The following is a 24,562-nucleotide window of genomic DNA, read 5'->3' on the forward strand; positions in this document are numbered from 1 at the left end:
TCATAGATAGGTAGACCATCTGGGGCTTGGCTAGGCATAACAGCCCTCCTAGAATAGCCATTGCTGGATAAATTCCTGGCAGAAAGACTCGTATACTGTGCTACAGAGGGAAAGGGGAAAGCAGAATGTGTATTGGGATTGGATGTGGAAAAAAATATAGTACTGTGCATGGGACCTAATACAAGGATGATAGGCCAGTGGGCAAAAGGTGCGGATGGGTATGAGCTATCCATGGTTCAAAGTACTTGAGGATTTTTTCTGAGCACTGGTCAGGATGCTTGTAAGCTGCTAATTAGTGATCAAATTGTCCACGTGAGGAACTCTGAGTGTGGAATATGTGGCTTCTACCAAACATGAGCTACCATTTGCCTGTCAGAAAGATATAGGTGAGGAGTCAATATTGTGCTCGAGGCAGAATAATGATTTGGTGTTGTAAACTTCCCATCAATCTTTATTGTGAGATGTAAGAAATATGGCCCGGTACAAGCAGTATACACAGGAGCAGAAGCAAGACAAGCATGGGCCGGTTGACCACATGCACGTGTCAATAAAGGTACACATTCTCTAAAGCAGTTGGCTGGATAATCTGAAACATAGGGAGTCATTTACTATCAGATGAACGCTGCAATCTGGGACTTCTCCCCACTCACACCAGGTCTAAAAAGTGTGTGTGGCGTGGACAGGACTGTAGGGGCACGGCTCATCTATCATTTTCTACCCCTGTTTTAGGCGTAGAAAATGGTCTAAATTTAAGGAAGCAAGGAAGACGGCTTACATTTAGACCAGCAGTGGATGAGCCAAAGTTATGCAGAGGCCGGCACCTCTCCACATCTTTACCGGATCCACCACCAGCACAGGGGTCTAAAACGCTGGTTTTAATAAATGACCCTCAGAGTATTTATACAGCAAGCATAAATATGGGTGATGAGGTGGACAACACTTTAATAAACAACAGAAATAAGGCCTTAGGAGTGTGGGGACGTTTGGCAAATATGTTCCAAAAATGTAAGGGGATGCAAATATTCAAATGGTGGAAGATAACAACTGAGCCAAGCTTGCATATATTAAGTACTTTTCTATTAGTGGCTCAAACGAGAGGAGACCTGAGAAAAAAAAGCATTCTTGTGACAGAGGAGAAGGTGATGACAAATGAGTTTACCACAGAATCAAACTCATACCATACTCTTAGTGAATGATGCAATAGTGGTCTCGAAGTTGAAGGCTGAGATGCTGGAAGGGTTCCAAAGAGTTGATGGTTAATGGGGAACATTGGGGATTTTGAGATGTATAGTGTGTGAGAGTAGCACTATTGTGAGAGTGTGAATGGTTTGGGACCCCGATACCCCCATCTCAGTTGTGAGGGAGCACTGAAGTCATTATTTGCATAAAGAATAAACATCATAAACATTTTTTTTTCTCAGGAACGCCCCAACCGATTTTCACAAGACTGGTATCATTTTTACTAAGCAGTATGTTAATCCTGTTGAGAGGGCTCTTTAAAGCCTTAAATATTGCTGTTTAGTTTTAGCTTATTTTTCAGTTTATTTTACCCATTTTGCTACCTAGTAGCAATAAACAAGCCAATGTTGATTGCTGTATTATTGTTGGGGGGAAGGTTTCACTGCTTTGCTCTGATAGGATCAGTTCTTTGCCCCAAATATATGGCTTTTTTACAGTCATATCATAGTAATCTGAGTGTAAAAAAAAAGTGTCCTCCTGTGAATAAGCTGTGCTTCCGATTGGGGCTCATAAACCCCATAAAAGGAATCCCTCCTCAGTTTAATGCTGACCTAACCATTATCAATCAAGCCAAGCCAGATGGGGAGAAGTCGGAGGGCGGGGGGTGGGGGGTCGGGGTGACCGGTGGATTCTTTTCCTCGTGCCCTTTTTTTTTTAGAACTGTTTTCTCTGAAACTCTGCGGCTTTTCAGAGTGTGTCCGTTCTTTGTAATGAGGGAACCTGAAAGTATTTTATGCAGTCTGGTATGGGCGATCACCAAACTGGGTAATAGGTTTCCTTTAATACCACCAACGCAATCCTCATTAACAAATGAATATCCAATATGAAATACACACTGTTGATTGGGTTCAACACAGTTCCCAATACTGAACACATGTTCTGAGGAGCCAGACCAGGTACTGTGGAAAAATAATCCATCAATTAAATGTAAGAGGGACCAACTTATCTTTAAGGGGTCACAGAGTTTTCATAAAACTCTTGATATGTCGTAGAGACATAACAAAAGTTTAAATCCTTGGGGGTCTGAGTGGTGAGACCCCCACCGGTCTCTAGAACGAGGAGAGAGAAGCCCTCGCATATTGTCCTCTCCTCACTGCAGAGGATGGAATTGAAATGGGTTCATATTGAGTCCATCTCGCGTCCTCTCCTGCAGTGAGGAGAGAGAGCGTGATGGACGAGCACTTCTCTCTCTCTGTTTCAGCAATCGGTGGGGTCTCAGCACTCAGACCCCCACAAATCAAAACATTTGATATGTCTCTATGACATATCAAAAGTTTTATGAAAACTCTGTGACCCCTTAAAGAGGTTGTGTCACTTCAGCAAATAGCATTTATTACGTAGAGAAAGTTAATATAAGGCACTTACTAATGTATCGTGATTGTCCATATTGCCTCCTTTGCTGGCTGGATTCATTTCTCAATCACATTATACACTGCTCGTTTCCATGGTTAAGACCACCCTGCAATCATGCTGGTTTTGCTGTGGATTTTGCACACCAAAATATGTCCCATCACTCTGTAGATGTACCCTACAAGAGGTACACAGCAATTAAAGGGGTATTCCAGTTGTTTGAAGTTATATCGGTGGGGGTTCTACTGCTGGGACGCCTACCGATCATGAGAACAGGGGCCCCGTACCCCCCCCTGCGCTTAACAGAACGGCCAGTCGGACATGGGTGCCAAGTGCTGTACTCAGCTATCTCCGGAACTCCCATAAAAATTAATGGAGAGGCCATGCTCATGTGGCTGCATGGGATACAGGGTTCTCGTGATCGGTGGGGGTCCCAGTGATAGGACCCCCACCGATCTGATAGTAATCCCCTATCCTTTGGATAAGTGATAACATCTAACAACTGGAATACTCCTTTAAGGAAATGGCAATAACAAACTAAAGTCCTTTGTCCTCCTTGAAGGTTGTCCTGATTGGTAGCTACAGTGATGGTGGTTTGAGCTTGTGTAGCCACAGCCCTACAGAACAGGAATGGGTACTCGCAGCCCCAACCTGGCTCACTGGGGAGCTGGTACTTCTCCCAGTGGGCCCCTGAACCGTGACTCAAGGACCACTTTAAAATAGGACAAACAATGGTTTTGCATTGAGCCCCTCCTGCAGCATGTTGCCACAAAATTCCTATATTTCTCATTGGGGGACCAGCCTACAGTAATAAATTAATTGATATATGAGAATATAATGAATGCAAAGAAAATGTTAAAATGAAAAGTTATTGGATAATTTTATCACAGTGTGTCAGTCGACTAATAACGGAATTCTTTTTCCCATCCGTAGATTTATAATGGGAGACTTATCAGATTCTGAAACGGATATTTTCGATCAGTCCAAGGAATATGATTTGCATGGTTCTGAGGAGCAGCAGAAAGCATTTAGCCACGGTACGGAACTCATTCCCTGGTACGTGTTATCGATTAGAGCCGACGTCTACCAATTCCTTCAGCAAGGAGTCACTGTCATCCGGTACGACCAGGAGACGCACATTTCTGTTCGCTGCTTTCTCCAGCTTCAGCCAGATAATAGCACTCTGACTTGGATAAAACCTTCCACCACTTGCCTTGCAAGTAATAAAAATAAATTGGGTGCCCCTGGTAGCGCTGCAGAGGTGAAATTTCAGTTCCTTGCTAATGCTGGAATGAATGGACTTGCAGAAGGCGTCTTGGACTTGTTCTCGGTGAAGGCTGTTTACATGGGGCATCCGGGCATTGATATGCACACTGTGTGTGTTCAAAACAAACTATGTAACATGAACCTGGAAGAAAATGGTGTCACGCTGCTTTTTGGACTTCACACTACTGAGAACAAGTTGTTGCATTTTGTCGCTCCAAAATACACAGCTAAGACTATGTATGATGGACTGCTGGAGCTAACTAGGGCTGTAAGGAAGATAAAGAACTTTCCCGATCAGAGACTGCAGTGGCTGAGGAAGCAGTATGTCAGTCTCTACCAGGTAAGCTCCTGCCATTTCCATTGATAATGTTAGTTTATTTCATAAATGGCCACTAGTAATCTTATGTTTTTTTATATATTATGGGGCAAATTTATTAAGACCGGTGTTTTAGATGCCGGTCTTCGTAAGCCCTAAAGCTGGCAGTGGATCGCCGAAGTTATGTAGAGGTCTGGCCTCTACGTAACTTTCCGCGCCGATTCTAAATGTAAGAGAGCTTCCCAGCTGTCTTACATTTAGACCATTTTCTACACCTAAAATAGGCATAGAAATGATGAATGAGATGAGCTTGCCGGCATGCCCCCTTCCCACGCCCACTTTTTAGACCTGGAGTAAGCGGGAAAGAAGTCGCAAATTCTGCTGCACCATGGCATGCGACAGAATCTGCGCCAGATATACACCACAAAGGTGGTGTATATCTGTTCATAAATGAATTCCTATGTATTTTTGCAAATTATGTATATGATCATTGTTTTCATCCTAAAATATATGTATATTTTTTACCTAAAGAGAGTCTTTCAATGAAAAGCAGAATTTTTATTTTATTATATTTTGACATAAGGTCTAGTATAAGGCTGAGAGAATATCTTGACATTTTTTTCCTGTCCAATTTAAAAAAAATAAATAAATTTGGGTCAGAAACAGTAGTACGCAAATCAAATATGCTCCAATTGGCCTGCAAATTGGTTCATTTAACCCCTATTCAGTGATCTGGATCTCCACTGCAGGAGAACCACCAGACCACTACCCCTTAAAGTAGTGTCTGTTCATTGACAGCTGAGCCAGGTGGGTCAAAAGAGTGAAGCAGAGGTCAGGACAGGCAACTAAGGGTCAAATACGGTAAACCGGCAGAGGTCGAGCATGGGAAATCAGAATTAAATGTAGAACATCCTCACAGGGACCAGAAAGCTAGAATACCTATTGCTCATGCACCCTCCCACAGGGCAAGGTGCCTTAAATACAAAGGCTAGCCAAAGACTAGGCAGATTAGGACATGCACACTCTGGTCCTGTAAGAGCCAGAGGGAGCGAGATTGTGCGTCCTATGAACAGACCGATAGAACAGTCAAGCAGCACTTTGATGATGTCATTGGCCTACAAGATGGGACCACATTGTTAAACTTGGAATACACCTTTAATAAAAGCAGAGATTAGACATAGTTGAAAGGTGATTTTTATTTTTTTTACTGATGACCTATCTTTAGGATTCTTCAGGATGCATTCTCAGAACAGCTGATCGGCAGGGTTGTCGGGTGTCGGACCCCCACTGATCACATACTGATGACCTATCCTGAGGATAGGTTATCAGTAAAAAAAATCTGAAAACCCTTTTAAACCTGGAAATACACTGTAGATTTGGAGTCAGAGCTAGGAGTGGATGCAAAAAGAAGGAAAAGCATGAAAGAAGGACTGGTATTTTGTCTCTGCTTTGTATAATCTTCCTATCTAACAGGAATTGCTTGTTAAAGCGGTTATCCAATTTCGGTAGAAAGCAGACAACACTGGAAAATAGCCTAATATAAAGAATTGAGCAGTATTTACCTTGCAGATCCAACACCACCAATCTGTTTCTGCCAGCCAGGCTCTATTTACCTGCCTGCAGCAGTGACATCACATCAACAACATATGCCAACTGAAGCCAATCACTGACCTCTTTGGTGCACCACTGAGATCACTGATTGGCTGTAGTAGTTGCTTGTTGTCAACATGATATCACTGTTGCAGCCTGGTAAATATAACCTGGCCGGGAGGACCAGAGCGGTGGCACTGCATCTGCTAGGTAAGTACAGCTTAATTCTTTATCTGTGCTGAAACCGAACAATCCCTATAAAATTGACCTTGAGAAATTATATTGACCTAATCTGTCCAACTAAACAACAAATTTGATAAAACTGTGCAACCCCTTTAACCACTAACTGCTCTGCCAACAACAGCTGGGCTGTGGGAAAAGTACTTAACAGTTCTGCCCCGGCTGGGCTGAGGCAGAAGGCGAAGGGGTGCTTTAGCTGCTGATATCTCCTGCTTGGTCTCAGCTAGAAGCATGGGCCTGGTCTTGTATGAAAGCCTGGAATGCTTTCATACAAGACCAAAATGACAGCATTAGTCTAATCTAAAGAGGACGTATCACTGTTAGAAATGAAGTCAGGATAGTGGGTAAAACCTGCTTTTACTTTCACTTTCAGCTCTTTTCACTGCATCCCGATTTCTATCAATGATATCTTCCCATGTAGTGAAGATATTGCTGTCATTCTAATATGGTTTTTATTGTTGGAATGTCATCTTTAAAACAATACAAATAAAAAATCACTAGCTACCAAACCCCCCCCCCCCCCCCCCCTCACTTTAGTCTGGAGGAGGAGGGAGAGCAGTTGCAGAGCTGACAGGCTGCAGGAGGAAAGGAAAAATAGTTTAAAAAAATATATAGAAATGTGACATTATCATCACTGTAGTGACCCACATAATAAAGTTATTTTTACCGCCATATATAAATTAAAAAAAATAATGTTAAAATTGCTATTTTTTTTATTTTCCCCCTAAAAATAAAATAATAGTTATTTACTATACTGTATATACCTCAAAATGGTCCTTAAAAACCTACAACTAATTCTGCAAAATAAAAAATAAAAATTCAAAGTTATGAATGCTAGAACTCAGAAAATATTATTGGTCCTTAAGACTAAAATTAATTATGTCACTTAATTATGTCACTAAGGGGTTAAAAATGTGATTGTGTCCGTTGAGTTGTGCGCCAACAAGATTCGCTGCAGGCACACATTAAAAATCTACGATAAAAAAATGTGAAATTTTTGGGAGGGTTTTTCCAATTTTAATGTGACTGTTAGGGCTCATTCAGACGGCCGTATGCTGTCCGCAAAAATACTGTATTCAGTATTTTTGCGGACCCATAGACTTCAATGGGGCCATGTCCTGATTTCACGGACAAGTATAGGACATGTTTCATTTGTTTTGCGGAACCGTGGAATAGAAAAGGGCCCCATAGAAGTGAATGGGTCCGCATCTAATCCGCAAAAAAACGGATCTGCATTTTTGCGGATAGCATACGGCTGTATGAATGAGCCCTTAGGAGGTTAAAGAGGGACTAAAACCAACTCAGCATTGGTGGCTAGAGATGGCCTTGCGGTTCGCCCAGCGGTCGTTTTGTGGCAAACTTTGCTCGTTCGCGATTCGCCGAACATACGAACATATGAAGATGTCCGCCGGCGCCATATTCTTTAACATTGTGAAGAATTTTGACCCATGACAGGTGGTACAGGACAGCCAATTGAGACGCTTCAGCACATGGACACACCCCCTACCTTATAAATAAACCTGATCTGGGCGCCATTTTACATTCAGTCTTTTGCCAGTGTAGGGAGAGGTTGCTGTGTGGAGCAGGGACAGGCTGTTAGGGACACCAAACACTAGCTAATAGGGCCACAAAAGTCCTTTTAAGGACTGGTATAGGTGTGCTATCGATAGGTGTGACTTACTGAGGGGTGTAATATACCTATAATATACTTTCTAACATAGAAAGTATATTATAGTGCATTTGTATTGTGCAGCAGTTGTGTGCGGTTCTGCTGCGATACCGCAGCTACACAGAGTGCCAAACGCTATTGGAGCAAATAATTTTTACTGGTGGGATATACCAGTTGCCCCCCCAAAAAAACAGATTGAAGCAGGGGTGTTATATACCAATAATATACTTTCTATATTGTGCATTTGGGTAGTGCAGCATTTGTTTGCGGTTTTGCTGCATTACCGCAGCTACAGATAGTGACAAATGCCATTGGAACAAATAATTTCTACTGGTGTGATATACCAGTTGCCCCACAAAAAAACTGATTGAAGCAGGGGTGTTATATACCTATAATATACAGGGAGTGCAGAATTATTAGGCAAATGAGTATATTGACCACATCATCCTCTTTATGCATGTTGTCTTACTCCAAGCTGTATAGGCTCGAAAGCCTACTACCAATTAAGCATATTAGGTGATGTGCATCTCTGTAATGAGAAGGGGTGTGGTCTAATGACATCAACCCCCTATATCAGGTGTGCATAATTATTAGGCAACTTTCCTTTCCTTTGGCAAAATGGGTCAAACTTCTTTTGACTTGACAGGCTCAGAAAAGTCTAAAATAGTGAGATATCTTGCAGAGGGATGCAGCACTCTTAAAATTGCAAAGCTTCTGAAGCGTGATCATCGAACAATCAAGCGTTTCATTCAAAATAGTCAACAGGGTCGCAAGAAGCGTGTGGAAAAACCAAGGCGCAAAATAACTGCCCATGAACTGAGAAAAGTCAAGCGTGCAGCTGCCAAGATACCACTTGCCACCAGTTTGGCTATAATTTAGAGCTGCAACATCACTGGAGTGCCCAAAAGCACAAGGTGTGCAATACTCAGAGACATGGCCAAGGTAAGAAAGGCTGAAAGACGACCACCACTGAACAAGACACACAAGCTGAAACGTCAAGACTGGGCCAAGAAATATCTCAAGACTGATTTTTCTAAGGTTTTATGGACTGATGAAATGAGAGTGAGTCTTGATGGGCCAGATGGATGGGCCCGTGGCTGGATTGGTAAAGGGCAGAGAGCTCCAGTCCGACTCAGACGCCAGCAAGGTGGAGGTGGAGTACTGGTTTGGGCTGGTATCATCAAAGATGAGCTTGTGGGGCCTTTTTGGGTTGAGGATGGAGTCAAGCTCAACTCCCAGTCCTACTGCCAGTTTCTGGAAGACACCTTCTTCAAGCAGTGGTACAGGAAGAAGTCTGCATCCTTCAAGAAAAACATGATTTTCATGCAGGACAATGCTCCATCACACGCGTCCAAGTACTCCACAGCGTGGCTGGCAAGAAAGGGTATAAAAGAAGAAAATCTAATGACATGGCCTCCTTGTTCATCTGATCTGAACCCCATTGAGAACCTGTGGTCCATCATCAAATGTGAGATTTACAAGGAGGGAAAACAGTACACCTCTCTGAACAGTGTCTGGGAGGCTGTGGTTGCTGCTGCACGCAATGTTGATGGTGAACAGATCAAAACACTGACAGAATCCATGGATGGCAGGCTTTTGAGTGTCCTTGCAAAGAAAGGTGGCTATATTAGTCACTGATTTGTTTTTGTTTTGTTTTTGAATGTCAGAAATGTATATTTGTGAATGTTGAGATGTTATATTGGTTTCACTGGTAAAAATAAATAATTGAAATGGGTATATATTTGTTTTTTGTTAAGTTGCCTACTAATTATGCACAGTAATAGTCACCTGCACACACAGATATCCCCCTAAAATAGCTAAAACTAAAAACAAACTAAAAACTTGTCACGGCTGTATGTGGGCAACAATAGTTATACACAGTACAGAGCTACTGACTGGACCCAGAACTAGGGAGGATAACGGGTGACCCCTGTCCGACCCTCAACGCTCTCCCTATTCTGCTAAAGCACATGCCCGGATCCAAATGGCGGAAAGAGGCATGCCCACGTGCCTAAGACTAATGACCACTGTAACCCCTACAATAGTGGAAGGGGCACGGCCACCAGTGCCCTACTCAGTATATGGAGGGAACCGTGGCCACCTCAGATCCAGTCAGAAAATAAACAGGAACACAACAATGTCTGCACACTTAGCTGACGGTGTTGCAGCCGCTGAGAAGACGGATCCAAGGACAGGCTGGCAATATCCGGAGTGCTAGCTGCAGCAGAACACAGGTCCAGTGAACTGATAGCTACAAGTGAAGAAACTAAAGCCAGAGCTACAACTGAAGTGAGAACTATAATCCACATCCTATCATAGGAGGAGGGGTGATATAAAGAGAGGAAAATCAAACACATGAAGGACAGCTGTGGTGAAAGAAACCAAAAGTAAACAGAGTAGTGAGAACTCCTCCCAGCTCTAGTAGTGACATCATCACAGGGGTGGAGAAACAGAGCTGTGAGAACGTCCCAAAGCTCTGGTAGTGACAAAACTACTTCCAAAAATATTCAGCTTTGATATTAATGAGTTTTTTGGGTTCATTGAGAACATAGTTGTTGTTCAATAATAAAATTAATCCTCAAAAATACAACTTGCCTAATAATTCTGCACTCCCTGTACTTTCTATATAGTGCAGTTGGGTAGTGCAGCATTTGTTTGCGGTTTTGCTGCGTTACCTCAGCTACAGATAGTGACAAACGACATTGGAACAACGTACTCCCGTGGCCTAAACTAAAAAATTTCTAGGCTCCAACAGGACACATTTCAGAGAATTTCCCTTTAAGATGCATAAAAATGTCCCCTGATTAAGATACATATTTTTTGTTGCAATTTTTGCCATTGATCCCCCTCTGGTATGTCACTGTCCATGTTGTGGGACTATTTGTACACTTCTACTACTGTAAGTATTTGGTGACTGAAAATATGAGCTGAAGATTTTTCAGGTTCACCTGCCATTAAAGTGAACGGGGCCCGCCGCGAACTTGCGGTTCGCGAACATTTGATCGCGTTCGCGAACCGCCCCGGCCGATGTTCGTCCATCACTATTGGTGGACACCAATGGATACCAACTATAATAGAATGCACGTACATCTGTATGTTGCAGTTACAATTATTTTACATCCTGAAAGAACAATATATACATCTTACTGTTTAGAAATGTACTACTGATATCTTTGTAGTTATTTTCTCGATTTAGGCTGCAGATATTCCCGACTCCATAAAGATAACTTGGCAAAATTCCTACATAGACAAAAAATGGTATTTTATAACAATGCCTTAAAGTCTGGAGTTTTCTACTTAAATTTTACACAAAGACTTAAACACAACCCTAGACATATAAAAACATCCAGTGGTGAAATGTACATTGTTCCTAGACTGGCGATTTTTTTTTTTTCCTTATATAGTAACCTTGATATTTTTTTTTTGTCACCACATTTTGTGCTCTATTATTTGTTATATGCTTGTGCAACTTTCCTGCATGTAGTTTATATGTCTGGTATAGAGGATTTTTTAAATGTTTTAAAAATATTTATCAATTCAATCTGGTTATTTCCCTGCTTCGATAGGAAGACCGTTGGGGGCTGTTATATATGAAATGCTTATAACCAAAATCAATCATCTATAACTAAAGCAACTATTTATGTTTAAGGGCAGGCAGGTCTTTTTTTCTCCCCTAAAAAAAACATTTTTGAAAACAGGAACCGAATTATCGTTAATGGGATCTGTTTGGCTCAGTTTCTGTCAGTTATGTGCCGCAGAACAATGGAAATAAAAACAGCTGAAAGAGCCCTATAAGGTTGTCGTGGCCAAACTATGTGCTTTATTATTATTTTACTTTTAGCTGTGTTTGACATACAAGTAAAATTCAAGTCAAATGGGTTACACAATGAGACGCCAAGTAATACATGACAGTCACTTTCTAACAAAGCTAGAAGAGAGTAGAGAAGGACTGTGCCCCCTGTATGTGAACAGTTTTTTGTCCCTAAGTGTCAGGGATCACAACTCACCAGATAAGGTTGTGCACACCAACGTTGGGACACGTGTGTAGAATAACTGGTGCAATATCAAAGCAGCTCCCTTCTGCCGCGGTCATCCAGAATAGGTCCCAATGATAAGAGTAAGTTTGGGGGGAAAAAATTGCAGTATTGCTGGGGCGCTAAGATATAGCTACACTTTATGTTAGTGTAAACTAGCTACGCGTTTCAGCGACGCCCTGTCGTCTTCTTCAGGCTGACCCAGAGGGGTGTCACACACCAGAATTTAAACAGAAAAATGGGAAAACAGGAAATTATATCATTTGATGTAATGATGTCATTTCCTGTTTTTCTGTTTAAATTCTGGTGTGTGCTACAGCCCTCACCGTGTAACTTTCACAATTTCTAACAGTAGATATGGCTGGTTGGTGAAGGATGAAACTGAGCCTGTGCGACCACCTCAGTAGGTGGACATGCCCGTTACTACACAGAGTAAACACCAGGGGGCGCCATGATAATAAAGAGACTACCTTACAACTGGAGCATTTTTGCACCAGAAAGTACAAAAGAAACTTGGTAGTTTTTCATGCTGAATTATATTAAAATAACACGGTGACACAATCCGTTTAAATGCATATCAGGAAATTCAACAGGGATGTTTAAAGGCTTTTTTAGGCAGTCTAATGATGGGAAACAAATGTACATAGTAACATTCAGGTCTAAACACCCCACCAATCAGCAAATGCTGGATCATTTAGACAGCCGCTAAATGTTTTGTCGCAGTAAAATCTCCCCGTGCAAACAGGGAATGTGCTGCCGACAATATGCAAACTGTATACGTGATGAACAGTTGTTTTCCCTATGCAGTTTGCATTAGGCTGTGTAAGGGCCCTTTAATTGACCACCAAATGATCTTTTAGGGCTCATGGCCCTGTAAAGCTTTTGTGGGCTTCTGATCCGTGCCTCCGTTCCACGCCGCATCTCCCGGATGGGTCCGTATCCGTGGTGTGGGGTGCACACGGCCAGTGCCCGTGTATTGCGGACCCGCTGTTTTGTGTGGCCAGCCTTGCTTTCAATGGCTGGCATGTAAAACTACATTTCCTCTGCAGGAGCTGCAATAATTAAAATAAGAGGGGGGATTTTTTTTTATTTGAAAAGTTACAAATTTTTAGGAAAATTTAGCGCATAAATGTTTGACTTTTTCCCCTTTTACTCCTCACTGACCACCTTTTTTAAAAGTAGGAGGAGTGTGGATGGGAGAGGACCGGGCCTACAAATGTGACAGTGCTTGCACCAGAAAATATATATTACACCGCTGCACAGAACGCACACAATTATTAAGTCGCATGCCTCTTCAAAAATATGTTGTCATCAAATGCGCCAAAATTATTACTAGGACTGGAGTAAGAAATGCCAATCGTGATAAATTACCCTTAAAATAATGATCTCTGCATAAAACTGTGCACGTGGCCTCAACAAGCTCAACTAATTATTCTAAAAACTTTTGTCCTAAAGATGGTGATATGAATAGCCATTGTGTCATTGGTAGCATGAAATCCCAGTCCTGTACTGGTAAATTCCATACTGCATGGTCATTTGTCACTACATTCCACTTTCAATTCTTAGCTGTGAAATCTTCTGTTTATGTTCAGAGAGAAAAAAACCGTGAACAGTTGGCAGCTAAAGATCTTGTAACTTCCGTGCACATTTTTATAACCAGGGTCCAAGCATAGCAACATAATGGTTTACACAGTATGGGGGATTTATCATCTACCTGCAGAAGAGAAGGCAGGATAAAGTTGCAAACACTGTGTTTGTGACTTTTTAAGGTCCATTTACACGTCCACAGTGTTTTGCGGATCCGCAAAATACCGGGCCGGCACCCCAATTAAAATGTCTATTCTTGTCCGCAACTGCGGGCAAGAATAGGACATGCTCTAGTTTTTTCCGGAGCTGCGGACCGCAAGTTGTGCTGTCCGCATCTTTTCCGGCCCCATTGAAAATGAATGGTTCAGCATCCGTTCCGCATAATTTCGGAACGGATCCGGACCCATTCAACGGACGTGTGAATGGTCCCTAAAACGCCATTGGGACAAAATATTGTTGCAAGTTGCGTTTTTACGCTGCCCCCTCCGCTTTCTGAAAAGGGGGTATGGTGAGTAGAGCTGAGCGAAGTGCCTCGACGGATTTTACAAAAAAATTGGCTTTGTTACGAGGCATATTTCTTTGTAAGTAGTAGGAGCAATGACAAGGAATGGCGATTGTGCCGCTCCCTGTCATGTACCCCTCAGATGCCGCGTTCATAGCTGATCATTAATATTACAGTGTAAAATAAAAAATATTAATACAATCATACTTACCCTTATCCATTTGATCGTGAAGAGTCAGCCGCCGCCATCTTGATTTGATTGTAGATCCAGCGCAAAATCTCGTTTGGCCGTGATTACATCATAACGTCACCGCGCACGTGATTTCGCTCAGAATCTTCAACCAAGATGTCAGCAGCCGGCAGATTTTATTTTTTATTTTTATTTTTTTACTGCCATTTAGGGAAAATCGATTAGTTACCATGAAGCACAAGGAAATTCGGCTTTGTGGCGAATCTAATTTTCCCTGGACTTCAATTCGTTCAACACTAATGGCAAGGGGTGGGAGTGGGTGGGGATAGTAGGTCCACCACAGTTATCTTCATTTATGCCAGTTTTCTGGAATTAATGAAGAAACAAATCTATGACAGCTCTGAACGTCCATAGATTTTTGTTTAGGTGCACGGACTGCCAGGAGATTCATCTAATTTATGACCAGGCCTGCGCCTCGCCATAAATTGGGCGCATCCTCTGGCAGCACAGGAGATTTCAAAGACAGACGTAAAGTGCCTGTCTTTGATAAATCTTTCCCTATGTTCTTAGTTTGTTTCCATGGGCAGGAGATACATGAATACTGGCCTTCAAAGGCCTACTGGGATACCAACAAAAACCATCTATGTTGCTCTGGTGTAAGAGCAGAATGTGTGCTTGAGATCATTTTTCATCTCCATGCGGTTGTCCTGAGATCCCAATTAGAAGGTTTATAGAATGACTTTTGGGAGTTTAACATCTAAAACTATACAACACATTCAGATAACATAAATACGTGTATAAATCACCCACGTAGAAAACGGTGTGGTCATCAGTGGGTCCATATGAAAATCCAGAAGGACACAACTTGTATATGGATAAAACAAGGGATTTGTAGCCTTTTACCATATTACATTGGTGAACCACATCATAAGGATCAAAGCCAGTAGAAATCTAGCATCTTACCACACAGTGCTCCAAAACCATACGGTCTGGTTCCAATACATTTCTTGGACCTTTACTATGAAAGGAAATATACCCACCAGTTGTACGAACTTACCATGTTACTCTCTATAGTGTCACACCTGCTGACTGTTCACCTGCCCTGAAAAGGGCAACCACACAAATCTGTCCCGTCACAAGTTTATACATCCTGTGGGTGTATTTTCTTTCATATTTATGATGCAAGACATTCATTGAAAGCCTATGTGCTGAGATGCCAGATACCTACTAGATTCAGTCCCTATGGTGTGGAGCACCAATGGTTAACATGGAAAGAGCCTACAAAGCCATCTTGTCCATATATTGAGTGTCCCAAATTGTAGTATGCACCACTGGTCACATGGTTTTTTAGGCAGGCACTTAAATGTATTTATTTTTTTGCCCAGTATATGGATATTTTTGAAGTCTGTCAACCAGTATATTACACATAGCAGAGGAGCCATAGGGATTTTTGTCTTTCTTCTGGTTCGTTTCTGGGTCTGTCATTTAGGTAGAAGGAAAAATGCACTTATTAAGTCAGAAAATTTATGTTTTTATGAGTTCTGTATTATTTCATGCAAATGACCGTAAATCAAGAAGAGCACTTTGACATGTCCTATGGTAATGGAGGCCAGCATGATTTTTACTGCATCCTAATCAACATAAAGCATTGTCTGTAATTTGCCAGTTTCATCAGGAAGCATATAGGAGAAGAAATAATGACATTGACACTATAGCCAGTTTCAGCCATGGAACCAATATGCTGAGAATGAAGCCCTTGTTTCTTTCTCAGATAATGAAGCCCATGGAATGCAGTCGAATAAATGGCTGTTATCTCGGACGCGTTCTTTTCTAACACATTGTGCACATTCTTATTTCAATGTCATAAATTTAGGAGGATAACAGATTTGAAGGACCAACGTTGGCACAAGCTATTGAGCTGTTTGGAGGCAGACGCTGGAGCGCAAAGAACACAAGCACGGGAACACTAACTAAAAGCACTGAGAAACCCAACGTGCAGCGCAACAATACTCTGGGGATCAATGCAGCCAAGAAGAAGAAGAAAGTACTTATGCGGGTAGAATGCTCTGCTGTTTCATCCTATTAGTATTTCTGTATTGCAGTGCGCTGTTTTTCTTCTAACTTTTCATTTCTGTTTTATTTATATGGCAGCAGATTCTTTTTTAGGCTGAACTTTTTGTTTCATCCTCATACACTAAACACAGTCAATTGTTTTCAAGAGTGTAACTTTACTTGTATTGATTATTATGTTAAAGGAAAACTTGTCAGCAGAATTGTACCCAGGAAACTAGCTGACATGTTACATGTGCATCTGTATTGGTCCCATGTTCATATGAGCCCGCATCGCAAAAAATAAATAAATCATGTTTTAACATATGCAAATGAAAATATATAGGTATAACAGTGGCGTTGCTGTTACTCTTAGAGGCTCTGCTCTCTCTGCAACTGCCTCGCCCTCTCCATTTTGATAGACAGGGCCAGGCATGATGATGTTTTTACTGCCTGGCCTTGTCAATCAAAGTGCAGAAGGTGCAGCAGTTGCAAAGAGCCTCTAAGTGTAATGGCAACGCCTCCGTTGCTCCTAAAGGCTCATTTGCATATATCAAAACATAATTTTTCTAATCAAGGCAGGCACATATGAACATGGGACCAACACAGATGCCTTTAGCTTCCAAGCGCACATGCAACTGGTCAGCCAGTTTCATAGGTGCAAATCTGCTGACAGATGCCGTTTAAGTTTTCACATGGCATAGAGTGGAATTGGCATGTATCATCTACCCCTGACTATAGATTGCCCTCAGAGAGTATAATTAGGGAGAGAGACTTCACGCAATTCTTCTTTGACTCAACTCTCAAAGGATGAAACCTCTTCTTTAAAGGCAGTCTATCAGTAGTTTTGACCATGCTAAATGGCTGATAGCACTACATAGGGGCTAGGGAGAGCAGGACAGATATACTTCTTTTTTTTTTGGAGCTTTGTTATCAGGATTAGGACTCATGCACATGACCGTTGGGCCACAAAAGATGCGAACAGCACTCTTGTGTGCTGTCCACATCTGCACATCCGTTTTGCAGCCCTGCAAAAAAATTGAATTGTCCTATTCTTGTCCGTATCATGGACAAGGGTAGGACTGTTCTAATGAAGGCCAGACGTTCCATTCCGCAAAATGCGGAACATACACGGCTGGCATCCCGCGAAACAGACACAGTCGTGTGCATGAGGCCTCAATGTTAATATGAATTTTTTTTTCTGCCAGAAATTACTTTTGCAAGTGCACTTGAAGAGAGCTTCACTGTGAAGAGTTCTCGAGAGAGGCGTCACAGACTCTCCCCTATGCCCTGAATGGCAGCTGTATCATCCAACCAGGAGACCTGGTCAATGCAGAGAGCACTTCACAGTGCTGTTAGCAATTTATCATGGTCCCCTTAACCACCTCAGCCCCCAGTGCTTAAACACCCTGAAAGACCAGGCCACTTTTTACACTTCTGACCTACACTACTTTCACCGTTTATTGCTCGGTCATGCAACTTACCACCCAAATGAATTTTACCTCCTTTTCTTCTCACTAATAGAGCTTTCATTTGGTGGTATTTCATTGCTGCTGACATTTTTACTTTTTTTGTTATTAATCGAAATTTAACGATTTTTTTGCAAAAAAATGACATTTTTCACTTTCAGTTGTAAAATTTTGCAAAAAAAAACGAGATCCATATAGAAATTTTGCTCTAAATTTATAGTTCTACATGTCTTTGATAAAAAAAAAATGTTTGGGTAAAAAAAAAATGGTTTGGGTAAAAGTTATAGCGTTTACAAACTATGGTACAAAAATGTGAATTTCCGCTTTTTGAAGCCGCTCTGACTTTCTGAGCACCTGTCATGTTTCCTGAGGTTCTACAATGCCCAGACAGTACAAACACCCCACAAATGACCCCATTTCTGAAAGTACACACCCTAAGGTATTCGCTGATGGGCATAGTGAGTTCATAGAACTTTTTATTTTTTGTCACAAGTTAGCGGAAAATGATGATTTTTTTTTTTTTTTTTTCTTACAAAGTCTCATATTCCACTAACTTGTGACAAAAAATAAAAAGTTCTATGAACTCACTATGCCCATCAGCGAATACCTTGGGGTCTCTTCTTTCCAAAATGGGGTCACTTGTGGGGTAGTTATACTGCCCTGGCATTCTAGGGGCCCAAATGTGTGGTAAGGAGTTTGAAATCAAATTCAGTAAAAAATGACCTGTGAAATCCGAAAGGTGCTCTTTGGAATATGGGCCCCTTTGCCCACCTAGGCTGCAAAAAAGTGTCACACATCTGGTATCTCCGTACTCAGGAGAAGGTGGGGAATGTGTTTTGGGGTGTCATTTTATATATACCCATGCTGGGTGAGAGAAATATCTTGGCAAAAGACAACTTTTCCCATTTTTTTATACAAAGTTGTCATTTGACCAAGATATTTATCTCACCCAGTATGGGTATATGTAAAAAGACACCCCAAAACACATTCCTCAACTTCTCCTGAGTACGGGGATACCAGATGTGTGACGCTTTTTTGCAGCCTAGGTGGGCAAAGGGGCCCATATTCCAAAGAGCACCTTTCGGATTTCACTCCTCATTTTTTCCTGAATTTGATTTCAAACTCCTTACCACACATTTGGGCCCCTAGAATACCAGGGCAGTATAACTACCCCACAAGTGACCCCATTTTGGAAAGAAGACACCCCAAGGTATTCCGTGAGGGGCATGGCGAGTTCCTAGAATTTTTTATTTTTTTTCACAAGTTAGTGGAAAATGATGATTTTTTTTTTTTTTTTTTTTTTTCATACAAAGTCTCATATTCCACAAACTTGTGACAAAAAATAAAAACTTCCATGAACTCACTATGCCCATCAGCGAATACCTTGGGGTCTCTTCTTTCCAAAATGGGGTCACTTGTGGGGTAGTTATACTGCCCTGGCATTCTAGGGGCCCAAATGTGTGGTAAGTAGGTAAATGACCTGTGAAATCCGAAAGGTGCTCTTTGGAATGTGGGCCCCTTTGCCCCCCTAGGCTGCAAAAAAGTGTCACACATCTGGTATCTCCGTACTCAGGAGAAGTTGAGGAATGTGTTTTGGGGTGTCTTTTTACATATACCCATGCTGGGTGAGATAAATATCTTGGTCAAATGCCAACTTTGTATAAAAAAATGGGAAAAGTTGTCTTTTGCCAAGATATTTCTCTCACCCAGCATGGGTATATGTAAAATGACACCCCAAAACACATTCCCCAACTTCTCCCGATTACGGAGATACCAGATGTGTGACACTTTTTTGCAGCCTAGGTGGGCAAAGGGGCCCATATTCAAAAGAGCACCTTTCGGATTTCAAAGGTCATTTTTTACAGAATTTGATTTCAAACTCCTTACCACACATTTGGGCCCCTAGAATGCCAGGGCAGTATAACTACCCCACAAGTGACCCCATTTTGGAAAGAAGAGACCCCAAGGTATTCGCTGATGGGCATAGTGAGTTCATGGAACTTTTTATTTTTTGTCACAAGTTAGTGGAATATGAGACTTTGTATGAAAAAAAAAAAAAAAAAATAAGCATTTTCCACTAACTTGTGACAAAAAATAAAAAATTCTAGGAACTCGCCATGCCCCTCACGGAATACCTTGGGGTGTCTTCTTTCCAAAATGGGGTCACTTGTGGGGTAGTTATACTGCCCTGGCATTTTCCAGGGGCCCTAATGTGTGGTAAGTAGGTAAATGACCTGTGAAATCCTAAAGGTGCTCTTTGGAATATGGGCCCCTTTGCCCACCTAGGCTGCAAAAAAGTGTCACACATGTGGTATCGCCGTATTCAGGAGAAGTTGGGGAATGTGTTTTGGGGTGTCATTTTACATATACCCATGCTGGGTGAGAGAAATATCTTGGCAAAAGACAACTTTTCCCATTTTTTTATACAAAGTTGGCATTTGACCAAGATATTTCTCTCACCCAGCATGGGTATATGTAAAATGACACCCCAAAACACATTCCCCAACGTCTCCTGAATACGGAGATACCACATGTGTGACACTTTTTTGCAGCCTAGGTGGGCAAAGGTGCCCAAATTCCTTTTAGGAGGGCATTTTTAGACATTTGGATACCAGACTTCTTCTCACGCTTTGGGGCCCCTAGAATGCCAGGGCAGTATAAATACCCCACATGTGACCCCATTTTGGAAAGAAGACACCCCAAGGTATTCAATGAGGGGCATGGCGAGTTCATAGAAATTTTTTTTTTTTGGCACAAGTTAGCGGAAATTGATATTTTTTATTTTTTTCTCACAAAGTCTCCCGTTCCGCTAACTTGGGACAAAAATTTCAATCTTTCATGGACTCAATATGCCCCTCACGGAATACCTGGGGGTGTCTTCTTTCCGAAATGGGGTCACATGTGGGGTATTTATACTGCCCTGGCATTCTAGGGGCCCTAAAGCGTGAGAAGAAGTCTGGAATATAAATGTCTAAAAAATTTTACGCATTTGGATTCCGTGAGGGGTATGGTGAGTTCATGTGAGATTTTATTTTTTGACACAAGTTAGTGGAATATGAGACTTTGTAAGAAAAAAAAAAAAAAAATTCCGCTAACTTGGGCCAAAAAAATATCTGAATGGAGCCTTACAGAGGGGTGATCAATGACAGGGGGGTTGATCAATGACAGGGGGGTTGATCAATGACAGGGGGGTGATCAATGACAGGGGGGTGATCAATGACAGGGGGGTGATCAGGGAGTCTATATGGGGTGATAACCACAGTCATTGATCACGCCCGTGTAAGGCTTCATTCAGACGTCCGGATGCGTTTTGCGGATCCGATCCATCTATCAGTGCATCCGTAAAAATCATGCGGACATGTGAATGGAGCTTTACAGGGGGGTAATCAATGACAGGGGGGTAATCAATGACAGGGGGGTGATCAGGGAGTCTATATGGGGTGATCACCACAGTCATTGATCACGCCCCTGTAAGGCTTCATTCAGACGTCCGGATGCGTTTTGCGGATCCGATCCATCTATCAGTGCATCCGTAAAAATCATGCGGACGTCTGAATGGAGCTTTACAGGGGGGTAATCAATGACAGGGGGGTGATCAGGGAGTCTATATGGGGTGATCACCACAGTCATTGATCACGCCCCTGTAAGGCTTCATTCAGACGTCCGGATGCGTTTTGCGGATCCGATCCATCTATCAGTGCATCCGTAAAAATCATGCGGACGTCTGAATGGAGCTTTACAGGGGGGTAATCAATGACAGGGGGGTAATCAATGACAGGGGGGTGATCAGGGAGTCTATATGGGGTGATCACCACAGTCATTGATCATGCCCCTGTAAGGCTTCATTCAGACGTCCGGATGCGTTTTGCGGATCCGATCCATCTATCAGTGCATCCGTAAAAATCATGCGGACGTCTGAATGGAGCTGTACAGGGGGGTAATCAATGACAGGGGGGTGATCACCACAGTCATTGATCATGCCCCTGTAAGGCTTCATTCAGACGACCGGATGCGTTTTGCGGATCCGATCCATGTATCAGTGCATCCGTAAAAATCATGCGGACATCTGAATGGAGCTTTACAGGGGGGTGATCAGGGAGTCTATATGGGGTGATCACCACAGTCATTGATCATGCCCCTGTAAGGCTTCATTCAGACGTCCGGATGCGTTTTGCGGATCCGATCCATCTATCAGTGGATCCGTAAAAATCATGCGGACGTCTGAATGGAGCTTTACAGGGGGGTAATCAATGACAGGGGGGTAATCAATGACAGGGGGGTGATCAGGGAGTCTATATGGGGTGATCACCACAGTCATTGATCACGCCCCTGTAAGGCTTCATTCAGACGTCCGGATGCGTTTTGCGGATCCGATCCATCTATCAGTGGATCCGTAAAAATCATGCGGACGTCTGAATGGAGCTTTACAGGGGGTTGATCAATGACAGGGGGGGTAATCAATGACAGGGGGGTGATCAGGGAGTCTATATGGGGTGATCAGGGGTGATTAGGGGTGATCAGGGGCTAATAAGGGGTTAATAAGTGACGGGGGGGGGGGTGTAGTGTAGTGTAGTGGTGCTTGGTGCTACTTTACTGAGCTACCTGTGTCCTCTGGTGGTCGATCCAAACAAAGGGGACCACCAGAGGACCAGGTAGCAGGTATATTAGACGCTGTTATAAAAACAGCGTCTAATATACCTGTTAGGGGTTAAAAAAAACACATCTCCAGCCTGCCAGCGAACGATCGCCGCTGGCAGGCTGGAGATCAACTCTCTTACCTTCCGTTCCTGTGAGCGCGCGCGCCTGTGTGCGCGCGTTCACAGGAAATCTCGCGTCTCGCGAGATGACGCGTATATGCGTGACTGTGCGCAGGGCTGCCACCTCCGGAACGCGATCCTGCGTTAGGCGGTCCGGAGGTGGTTAAAAGGATTGTCCTATTACAACTTATCCCCAATCCACACAATAAGGTATTAGCTTGACTATTGGGCATCAGACTGCTGGCAGCCTAAATGGCATTTCCAGGACCAGTATTTTGGAAAGTTGCGCATTTAGTGCTATGGCCTGTGGGTGGCTGGGTATTTGCGCTTGCGTTCAAATGCCTGGGGTAAGGACATTTGTATGCTGCGCTGGGACACGGAAGTGGATATGGTCGCTGAATGTGCTTGAGAAGGTCCAGATGCAGGGGGCGGGAGGCATCCGGGCCTGCGCCTTCGACAGGGGATTGGTCAGCACGTAACACAGGGAAAGAGGAGGGAGTGATGTGACCCGCAGACACAGATTGTGGATCCAGGCGTTCATCCCACCTATTACGGTGCTTTGATGCCATGTGGCAGATCATGCTGGTGGTGGTGAGGTTGCTAATGCTCATGCCCCTGCTCATTTTCGTATGGCACAGATTGCAAATTACAATTCTTTTATCGTCTGCACTTTCCTCAAAAAAGCGCCAAACTGCAGAACACCTAGCCCTTGTCAAGGGAGATTGCCGCAAGGGGGTGCTCCGGGGAACAGTTGCGGGCCTTTTTGGTGTGGCCCACCTTCTCCAGTTTGCCACTCCACTGCCTCTTCCAGCCTGTTGCGGTGCTGCGGATCCCTCCCCCTCTGTACTGCTGTCCTCGTTTGGCTTGCCACCTTCCCAGGTTGGGTCAGTGACTTCATTGTCCACCACCTCCTCTTCCACTTCCTCACTCTGCACATCCTCCTGACTTGTTGACCTAACAACAACCTCACTTATTGATAACTGGGTCTCATCCTCATCATTAACCTCTTGAGACACTAATTGCCGTTGACTTATTGGCAACTGTGTCTCATCATCATCATTCACCTCGTAAAGCACTAATTGCCGTTCCCCATCGTCATCTTCTTATGACTGTGGATGCTCTAGAGTTTGGGAATCAGGGCACAAGATCTCATGTCCCTCTTCAAGGGAGCTTATCGAGAGGCCCAAATGAAGGAATGGTGTTGAAAAGAGCTCCTCAGAATATCTGAGTGTGGGATCACTTGTTTGCCTAGACTTTCCATGATGGGAGGAAGGAGGATCAGGGTGAGGATTGTGTTGACCAGACGCTTGGCTACTGAGACTGGACTTGGTGGAAGAAAGGGTGGTGCTTAGCCGACTGGAAGCATTATCTGCTGCAATCCAACCGACCACCTGGTCGCACTGGTCTGACTTCGAGAGTGTTGTCCTGTGCTGCCCTGCAAACTGGGACATGAAGCTAGGTATCATGGATGATTGTTTTTTTTGTGCTCTGGCAGCAGGCACAGTTTCAACGCACCCAGGGCCACGACCTCTGCGTACACCATCAGCATCACGGCCACTTCCCTGTACCTTACTGCTCGCCTTCTTCATATTAAATGTTATATATGCTTGAAAGTATGTCACAAGTACAGTAATGTAGGATTTGTAAGTGTATGCGCAAAAAAATTAAAAAAGGTATTTGGGATGTGGAAACATCACACAGGAGATATAACGCAGATAATGTCTCTGATGTCACTAACGGCTAATAAAAAATTACAGGGAATGTCAGAGGTATTTGGGATGTGGAAACGTTATACAGGAGATGTACCCCAGGTAATGTCACTGTCTGCAGCAGACACCGTCTACGGGAAAAATACACTGGATGTCACAGATATTTTTGGGATGCGCACAAGTTACACAGGAGAAATACCGCAGATAATGTTGCTGATGTCATCAGCGGCTAATATAAAATTACAGGGAATGTCACAGGTATTTGGGATGTGGAAACGTTACACAGGAGAAATACCACAGATAATGTCGCTGATGTCACCAGCGGCTAATAAAAAATTACAGGCAACGTCACAGGTATTTAGGATGTGAAAACGTTGTACAGGAGATTTACCCCAGGTAATGTCACTGTCCGCAGCGGACACCGTCTATGGTAAAAGTACACTGGATGTCACAGATATTTTTGGGATGCGCACACGTTACACAGGAAATGTAGCGCAGAAAATGTCGCTGTCCGCAGCGGCCTAACTATTGGATGCTATTTAATGCAGGATGCGCTAAAAATAGATATTGCTGCCACACACAATAGTCCTTAAAA

General features: G+C 43.0%; 1 protein-coding gene across 12 annotated transcripts in view; it reads left to right on the plus strand.

The window, feature by feature from the left end:
• PLCE1 (phospholipase C epsilon 1) overlaps positions 1-24,562 on the plus strand; it is a 323,845-nt gene that overhangs the window by 230,163 nt on the left and 69,120 nt on the right. For 11 of the 12 annotated variants that reach the window (XM_040434726.1, XM_040434732.1, XM_040434731.1 and 8 more), the window contains 2 exons: positions 3,523-4,195; positions 15,857-16,039. In XM_040434726.1, coding sequence (XP_040290660.1) covers positions 3,523-4,195; positions 15,857-16,039 — 856 coding nt within the window. The remainder of the gene's footprint in view (positions 1-3,522; positions 4,196-15,856; positions 16,040-24,562) is intronic. The other variant, XM_040434729.1, reaches the window with a different exon arrangement.

The sequence above is a fragment of the Bufo bufo genome, chromosome 6, assembly GCF_905171765.1.
Source record: "Bufo bufo chromosome 6, aBufBuf1.1, whole genome shotgun sequence".
Classification (NCBI taxonomy): Eukaryota; Metazoa; Chordata; class Amphibia; order Anura; family Bufonidae; genus Bufo; species Bufo bufo.